Genomic DNA, 9,060 nt, shown 5'->3' on the forward strand with positions numbered 1-9,060 from the left:
AAACAGATGGGCAGTTTTCTAAATGAAACAAAACAGTCCAACATGAAAACCCCGAGCCCCAAAGGAGGCACCTGGAAAATTCTTTAGGGAAGTCCCTGTATGTGCCTAACGTCAGTCCTTCATGCTTCAGTTTCAGCCCATGTCTTTTCTAGAGATCAGAACAATGTCTCTTTTCACTGTAGCCCGTCTCAGCGTCTCTACTCAGCTCCCAGACAGCCCGGGTGTGTTACGGGCACCTCTCCTTTCCAATGTTCTCACCCAGAAACAGAGGCTTTTAATCGTAGGTAATGATCCGCTCCAACCTGCCCTTTCAACAAAAGCCCGAGAGAAGAGCCCTGGAAGAATCTCGTCCAAGGTCACACAGCAAGCTGGCTGTGGCTCAGCCCGCGCCAGCTCCATCAAACTGGGGAGAGGCCATCTCTACGGTTCCCTGCTGTGCGTCCTTGGACAAGCCGCGGCCCCTCTCTGCGCCTCGGTCACTTCTGTGTACGTAAAGGGGACTGACCTTAATTTTGTAGCCCATTCCAGGCCCTGTCACTGTCGGCGCCGCCCACCTCACGACGGCCCTTGTTCTATCTCCCTCCCGCTGCCAAAAAGAGGAAAAGAAACTTGCGTTGTGCGTCCGGGGAGTGCTCGCGGCTCCGAGCCGCCAGGCTGCGCGGGCTGTTGCCGGGGGAGCGAACCTCACACAAATCCCAGAACAGAAAAGCCCCACCTTCCCAGTAACCACAGTAACCCAGGCCACGCCTCCAGTCAAAACAGCCCGAGGCCCCGCCAAGGACCACGTCCGGCCTCCCTGGGGACCCCTCCCCTCCCTGCCGTCAGCTCCAGCTGGAGAGCAGAGAGCCGACGCCCCCATTGTGCGGAGGTGGAGACTGAGGCCGGAGGGTGGAGGCCGCGAAATCCCGCCCTGGCGGGGCCTGGACTCCGGCCCTGCTTGCCTGTCCAGGGCTCCCTCCCATTCCCGGAGCTGCGGTCTGTCTCCGCGTGCGTGTGGGGTTTCCACGTGGGGCAGACCGAAAGCAGCTCAATCCCCGTGGATCGGAGCCCATCGGCCTGGTCCACTTTCCCGCCCCATTCTCCCGACCGAGAAACTGAGACCCACAGAGGGGCCGGACGCGCACTGGACCCATCGCGAGCCCCTCCCCACGACTCACCTGCTGGCAGCGGCGCTCGGGCGGTTTCCTGGAGTTGAGCGGCAAACAAAGACCTCCAATCCGGGCGCGGGGCGGGGCGGAGGCCTCTTTGCATAATCTCCGAGGCGGGCCAGCGACGGCGCGGGGCGGGCGCCTTGTCGGGGTGCCGGCCCTGGGGCGGGACCTCTGGGAGCTCCACCAATCTCGGGGAGGCGGCTGCCAGCGTCCCGCCCCTAAGAGCTCGGAGGAGGGGCGCCGCAGCCCAGATCCGGGACAGAGCGTCTCACATCTGGGAGGCCACGTCTCCTTAGGGAAGGTGCCCTGCGGCAGACTGGGAGACTGAGGCAGGGCTGCACAGAGCCACCGTGAGGAAGAAATCACAACCTTGATGGCTGAAATGGACTGCCTGATAACAACAGTAACACGCTTTTCCTGAGACCTGAATACGCGCCGGGCATCGTTGTGAACTCTTCCTATGCCCAGGCTCCTTCGATGGTATCCTTACTCCCTAGTATAGTCTATTCCACTTCCCCATCAGACAAGTTCGGGAACCAGACCAAGAACTTGCACAAGGTCCCCCAGTGAATACAGGACCCGAATAGCCCATTGTCCATCTAAGAGCGCACCCTGAATGGCGGTGTGTGCTGTCAAACTGACCCGGGCTCTGGTCCCAGATCAACCTCTGCACTTCAGGCGATGGGATTTATAACGCCTACCCCATGGGGTTGCTGCGGGGAGTAAGCAAATACAGGACTAGACCTGTAAGGGGTAACTCAATGGCACTAGCTGAGAGCTCCTGGACCAACCCTATCACACAATAGCGTTGGAGACCAGTTCCCTTCGCAGTTCTCTGGGATGCCAGTTACTGCCCCCGTCAACCCTGCCAGGTGTCCAGAGGTAATCATAGCAGCAGCTTCCATTTACTGAGGGCAGTGTGCAAGGGGCAAGCATTGTCATTAACCGTTACAATAACCGGCAAGTTGGATTAATATTATGCTCCTCATCGAAAAATGGGCAAGCAGAGGCTCAGAGAGGTCAAATGACTTGGCCCTGGTCACATAGCTAGAAAGTGGTGGATGTAGGATTTGATCCCAGGAGTCTGGCTCTGCGGTGTGGATACTGCATTGTGCCTTGCTCTCTGTCCTTGTGTTCCCTTCATGGGGTTGTCCCATTCCTCCAGGTGACTCGGGACCAACTCAGCACCTGTCTGGGCAGGCCCGCAGCCCAGGAGCCACACTTGCCCCCCTCCTGCCATCTTCTGGCCCTAGAGTGTCAGGGCAGGAAGGGCTCAAGGCACGGCCTGTTTACACTGTCATGGGAGCGAATGTGTCCCTGGAGTTGAGCAGCCTGCCATCCTGCCTGACATTCTTGGATGGAAAGAAAAATTGAGACTTAGTGCACTGTGGAATCTGCCAGGGTTCTCCAATAAGAGAGGGGCAGACTAAAGCTCGCCAGCTGTCCCCCCCACTCCCCTCCCGCCTGGCCGTCATGAATAATAATATGAGGGACACAGGTCCATGTGGCCTGGACACGACTTCCCTGATTTCTATATTCAAAGTCTTTTTAGCTCACTATTTTGGGCCCCTTTAAAAGACACTAGGACAGGTGCTCATTCTGGGGCTTCATGTTGGAAAGAGCAGGCCCAGGCCACAGGTAGCTGGGGGGGGGGGGGGGAACATGTCCTCTGAGCTGTGCTACTGTGCCCTGGACTGCAGCTTGACCTTACTGAGCCCACTTGCAAAGGAATCTTTTTTAGCACTAAAATTCTACTGGAAGGACCTTCACACCCACTGGGCTGCAGTTCCAGAGTCAGGCTTGGGGATCCCAGCAGTCATGGTCCCAGAAACTCTCATCTACTCTTTCAGAATGCTGGGGGCTATCCCCTGGGGACTGGACCCCAGGGAAATGGCAAGCCCACTCAGACCTGGCCCAGAGTACAGAGCAGGACAGTGACTGGCCTGAGAGCTTTCTGCTCTGAATGGATGTTCAATGATGAGCCTTCACAGTATGATGTTGAGGACAGAATTCTGGCTACTTTTCCTATTCCGAAGTCATTTCCAGGGACCTGGGAGAGTCACGCCTACAAATATAAAAAGGCCATTGATAGTGCGTTCTACATCCTGTCCTAGGCGTTGTGGTTTTGTAGGAAGCTTTCTTATCTCTTACAATGAAGTGCAGAGACTCTTTGGCTGGTTTCTTTCAGGAACAGAGTCTTGCGTTTTTTTAAATAATTATTTTAAGATTTTAGTATTATTTTGCTAAATTTTGCTTTAGAGCACATGTTCTCACCAGAGAGAGAGAGAGAAAGAGGAGAGAGACAGAGCGAAAGAGAAAGTAAGAAAGCAAGCCACCAGGTCCAGGACTTGAACCAAGGTCAGTCATATGGGAGTCCAGCACCTTAACCACCACGTCATCTACTGGCCCTGACTTGTGTGTATATGTGTGTGTGTGTGTGTGTGTGTGTGTGTGTGTTTTACCCAATTACTAATCTAAGAACTTCAAACTCACCTATAACCTATAAGCCTCAGCTTCCAGATGTCCCACCGTTTGGAGTCAGGCCAATGTAGAAGACTCCTCATGCTGGTTGACAACTCTTCTGCCCTCCAAACTCTGTAAAAGGAACCCCTGTATCTCAGCACCCCGACAAATGCGCTTGTCTTTTTCCGGGTTGCCCATTCGATCTCGTGCTTAGTAATAAACCACGCTAATCATCATTTCTGCAGCGGTTATTTCCATCCACAGCATTCACTAGGCCAGAGGCCACCTTCCTAGGCCATCAGCACCACAACACGGTCCCCTCCCCATGGCTGACCCTGAGCCTGTGTTGTAACCCACACTCAGATCCCCACCCTCACCAGGAAGGAGGATCCCCGTATCCCCACTGCATTTGTTTCATTTGTATGGCTGCTGTGACAAATTAAGACATTTAATGGCTCAAAAAATAAAGACAGGTGCCCCACCTGTGCAGGGTTAGTATCAAGGCATCAGTTCTTTTTTCTTTTTTCCCTTTGGAGAGGTTTTTTTTTTTGCTATAGGGCGTGTGCGCTCACCAGACAGACAGAGAGAGACAGAGAGATAGAAAGCGAGAAATCACCCCCCATGGGGGATGGTCACGCCGCAATCCCTTCTCCTCCATTCTCCTCTCGGGATCTTGGGCATGCACGTACACGCGCCCGACGTGAGTTTAAGCCACCGGGTCCGGGACTCGAACCACAGTTGACTACGTGGGAGTCCAGCGACATAGCCATTACGCTAACTGCTGGTCCCTCAAGGCATCAGTTCTGAGAGGGAAACCCATCTCTTCGCCTTTCTCAGTTTCCCGTGGCCATCTACACCCCTTGGCCTGTGGTCCTTCCTGCAGCTTTGAAGAACTTCACTCCATCTGCTTCCATCCTCAGGCGGTTTTTCCTTCCCAGTGTCGAATTTCCTCCTTCCTCCCTCTTACATAAACCCTTGTGATTATACACGACCCACCCAGATAATGTGGTGTCATCTCCCTGTCTCACCTCAACTTACTCACACCTGCAAAGTCCCTTTTACAGGTTTGTAGGTTCTGGCAACGGAAAACTGGCTGGCTGGTGTGTGTGTGGGGTGGGGCATTACTTAGCTTACTAAACCCACTTTACAGATGGGAACTTAGCTTACTAAACCCACTTTACAGAGAGGAAAATGACTTGCCCATGACCAACAGGATTTGAGTTGGAGTCTGAGGCCCTACAGAGCCTGCATGCAGCCAGGTGGGGGCTATGCCCTCCCAGATATTGGGACTCTGCAGGGAGGGGAGCCAGAGCCTTCAGGAGACCAGCTTCTCAGAGGGGAGCCCGTGGCTCTGGCTTCAGATGATCTGCTTGGACTAAAATGGGAACAGGAACAACAGAAAACAGGATCTGGGACAAGACCTTGGAACCACCTGACCCCCTAACCCTGCTTTGGCAAACTCCTGAACACTGGGCTAGGCCAAGCATGACTTCAAACTCGTTCTCCACTGAACGAATCCTGAAGACAGAAGGTGGGGCCTGGGGCTGGCACTGAGGCCATACTGCAGGTCTTTTTTTTTTTTCCTGCCAGCTTTTTTTCCTTCCCCTTCCCATGTGTTTTGTTTCCCACTGTCTCTAACTGTTGGGACAGGGTGGCCCATGCAGGTGGGAGAGGCAGGAAGTGGTTGGGGATGGACTGCCTCTGCCCCAGGCCAGTCCAGAGATTGACAGGCAGGGGGCCCTGCCCCACATGCCAGGGATCAGGGGATCCCTATGAGATCAGTCTGAAATCTCTCCCTGGGCTTCCTCCCCTTCCCTGCCTTGTCCTCCACACTCTGCTGTCAGCTCTGGGAACTGGCCTCAGACGGGCTGTGTCTGTGTTTTCAAACACTCATGCACATTGCATGTTTGGTCCCATAACATCTCTGTGTGTTCCAATAAAAATATTATGTGTAGGAGCCAGCCAAAGGTGAAGTCGTTATGGTGACTGGAGCCTACATGGCTGACTGTATGGGTCAAATCCTGGCTCCGGAAGCTTGAAAAACATGCAGGGTGCATGTGCATGTGTGCCCAAAATCCCAAAGGAGAATGGAGAAGAAGGGATTGTGGCATGGCCACTCCTCCTGGGGGTACTTCTTTCTCACTTTCCCCCTCCCTCGCTCTCTGGTAAGTGCACACAATCTATTACAAAAAAACTAAAGCTAACAGTCAACCACCCCCCAAAATACTATCTGTATATACTCCCATTTTGGCCTCCAACCTTCGAGGAAGGTGCACCAAGATGTGGTGTCACGCAAATGCTTTTGCACATCTCACTGGGCACCCCAAATCAAGTCAGAGGGGCAGCATTAGAGAGTGGCCGGGTGCGCCCCCTGTCCTACCCACCCCTCTCTCCATGTCGAGCAGTCAACCCTGACCACACAGGCACTGTACGCAGTACAGAGGCCAGACCTCGTTCTGATTTCTTTATTGAAAAATTAAAGTCATAAGCTCTGTATATAAATACACTGACGCTGCTGGTCACCTGCAAGGCCTCTGGGATAGGATGGGGTGCGGTGGGAAGCCGGGGCCTTGGGGTCCCCAGGAGAGCGGGGAGGGAAATAAATAATAAATACCATGGGGGACAAGGAGCTGGGAGGAATGGGGTGTGGATGGGGGTGCTCGATGCTTATCTGTGGCACTAAAGGTCCTGCAAGATGCCCCTGGTGGGGGTTAGCCATGGCCATCAGTCCTCACGTGACCTCACTCCAGACAAAGGCTCGGGCATCCGGGGATGGGCTGAGTCTCCCCTCCAACCTGGAAAAGCAGGCACTCTGTCCTTCCTCTTCTTTCTCCCCCCGTTGGGACCTGCTTGTATTGAGTGCCTACTGTATACCCGACACAGCACCGGATCCTGGCTCGCCCATCTGTGTGCCTAGCCCGCTTTCTCCTCCTGGTTCTGGTCCTGCAGGCTGGGATGGAGGGGTGCATCTTCCTGCTACCCTGGCCATATAGCCCTGATCCCTCAAGGAGCCCAATGGTGCCAGGAGGGAGGCGAGGCCAGGAGCAGGGGCTGGGCAGTGGCAGGAGACCCTCAGGACTGAGCCCCTAGAGCATCACGTTGAACTCAGTGACCAGAAAGTCGATGTAGTCACGCTCCTTGGTCTTGAAGGCCTCGGCGATGATGCGGGCGGCCTCCCGGTGCTCCTTGCCCCGGAGCGTCAGTCCGTTCACTTCCAGGATCACATGGCCCACCTTGAGCTGCCCACAGTTGTGGGCCGAGCCGCCTCGCTGCAGGGGAACACAGGACGGGGTCACACGAGGCACCCGGGGTGAGGTGGGCCTGGTTCTGACCACTCAACACTGCAGGCCGCGCTGCAGACTGGGAATCCACCACCCGGGCCAGGCATACCAGGCTTCACAGAGTAAAGCTGATGCGAGCTTGGGGCTGCCATCGGGTGCTGGGTCACCTTCCGGGGAGGCCCGAGTGAGGCCCCTGGGGACATACCTGAATGGTGACGATCCTGGGCAGAGGCTGGCGGGTGTTGGCACCACCCTCGATGGCAATGCCCAGCGTGGCTGCGCTCTTCTTCACGCGGATCAGAGTGGATGTGGGCTCAAGGAGCCCTGGCTGCGGGCGTGAGGAGAGGGGCAGACACCACTGAGGCCTTCTCAGGAGCCAGCCTGGCCAGAGGCCTTGGCGGTGACTCCAACCCCGTGCTGGGAGCCTCAGGGGTGCCTGGCGCTAAGCTAAGCACTCAGTGTCCCCGGCCTTCTAATCCCCACAAACACCTAAGGAGCTTCCCAAGGCTGCCTGGTGGTGGCATCAGGACTCGAGTCCAGGCCTGTCTGACTGCAGACTGTCTCAGCCACCAGGTTACGTCAGAACAGAGGGGACCATCAAGAGTCCTGAGCGCAGCCTGCTGTCTCAGCCACCGGGTGCCAGAGGTGGACTTAAACTGGGCTCCAGATGCTGGGTATAAGGCTCTTTCTGATTCCCAACCCTCCAGTGAGAGGGGCTCACTACTTCCCCTGGTGGTCACCCACGGAGCTGCACTCTGGCCTAGGACCTCCCGCTTCCCTCCTGGGCCTGCCTCCCCCTCAGGCCCCTGCACCCCTGCTGCTAGCTCACCGGTTTCTGGGCCCCCTCTGCAGTCCTCTCATTCCGAGGTGGCTCCTTGCTACTCCTGCTCTTGGTGGATGCCGTCTGTCTGCCTCGGCCTGGGGCACTGGGCTCTGCTTCGCCAGCATCCACGCCACTGTCCTCACTCAGGGTCTGCCCACTGTCCGAGAGCTGGGAGAGTGTGGAGGCTGCAGGGAGGAGGGGAACAGGAGATTAGCAGTTTATGCAGCTGATGTCAGGGAGGACTTCCTGGAGGCGGTGATGGAGCTTAAGGCTAGAAGGCTGGAGCAATTCCCCAGGCAAAGATGAGGGAAGAATGAAAGGATTATGGGCTGGAGGGCAGGGAGACTTCCCATCACACACTCCAATTACTGAAGGCCTGCTTTTCCAAGTGAACCTGGCTGAAGGCGGCCATCTCCAGGATGTCTGCCTCAACTCCCCAGCTCCCGGCCACTGACATAACCGTTAAACAGGTCAGGAGGCAAGTCTGGCCCACGCATGGGGCTGTTCTTCTGTTTTCCTCTCTAAACCCATACAATGCTGCCCATTTTTAATGACGGGCCGACACATTTAAGTCAGATTTCAAATAAAAATGAAATTCCTAGCTTCCCCAGGGGAAACACACAAAAGAAAAGCCCACGCCAGCCTGTACTCCTGAAGGTCCCCCAGGCGGCCTGAACGGAATGGTGGGCACAGGCCCTCCGACTCGGTCACCCGGGCTGCTTTCCTCTGTGTGTGACAGCCTGGCCCCTGAGTGTGGCACCCTGGGTTGAGAACACACACTCCGGGGTCTGGCAGGTTGGCCCAGCTGTGCACGCCTGGGTGAGTATCCCAGCCTCTCTGAGCCTACTGCGTTCTCGTTCTAACACGATGGTGCCTGTGCGGTGGGGTCATCGCCAAGGCTCACAGACACAGCGGAGCGAGAAAAAGCGTCGTGAGAACGGACTGTGCCGAACCACCGGCTCCTCGCTGCACCCGGTCTCGGTGCTGTTATCTGTAAACTGGAGATAATAATCGTACCAGCCTCCTAGGGCTGCTGGGAGTCAGCGGGTTAACATATGCTAGACCCTGGGACAATGTCGGCACACGGGAAGCGCTTTATTTTAGTTTATTACTTTTAATTTGTCGGAGGGCATATGCACTTGCCAGAGAAAGAGAGAGAGAAAGTGAGAAAGCACCCCTGGGGGGATGGTGACACCACGATCCTTTCACCTCCATCCTCCTCTGGGGACTCTGGGCACGTACACACGTGTCTAGAGTATTTCTCAAGCTGCTGGGTGCGGGCCTGGAACCACACCGCTGGCCATGCGGATCCAGCCGTCTTCTCCACTACACCACTGGCTGG

The 9,060-nt window shown here is 55.8% G+C and overlaps 2 protein-coding genes across 5 annotated transcripts in view; both read right to left on the reverse strand.

Moving 5' to 3' along the window:
- The window catches only part of AKNA (AT-hook transcription factor), a 61,672-nt gene extending 60,454 nt beyond the window's left edge, over positions 1 to 1,218 (reverse strand). The window contains exon 1 of one of the 4 annotated variants that reach the window (XM_027769577.1): positions 1,158 to 1,218. The gene's annotated coding sequence lies outside the window, so the exon portion shown is untranslated. Of the gene's footprint in view, positions 1 to 505; positions 623 to 1,157 lie in introns of those variants that run through there. The other 3 variants (XM_027769584.1, XM_014585680.2, XM_014585682.2) reach the window with 3 other exon arrangements.
- Positions 1,219 to 6,065: 4,847 nt separating this feature from the next.
- WHRN (whirlin) overlaps positions 6,066 to 9,060 on the reverse strand; it is a gene marked incomplete in the record, with an annotated part of 108,332 nt that continues 105,337 nt past the window's right edge. Inside the window, 3 exon segments of the mRNA XM_027769617.1 lie at positions 6,066 to 6,883; positions 7,101 to 7,223; positions 7,725 to 7,779. Of these exon segments, the coding sequence (XP_027625418.1) occupies positions 6,701 to 6,883; positions 7,101 to 7,223; positions 7,725 to 7,779 (361 nt within the window).

Source organism: Tupaia chinensis, unplaced genomic scaffold (assembly GCF_000334495.1).
Source record: "Tupaia chinensis unplaced genomic scaffold, TupChi_1.0 Scaffold000081_1, whole genome shotgun sequence".
NCBI lineage: Eukaryota > Metazoa > Chordata > Mammalia > Scandentia > Tupaiidae > Tupaia > Tupaia belangeri.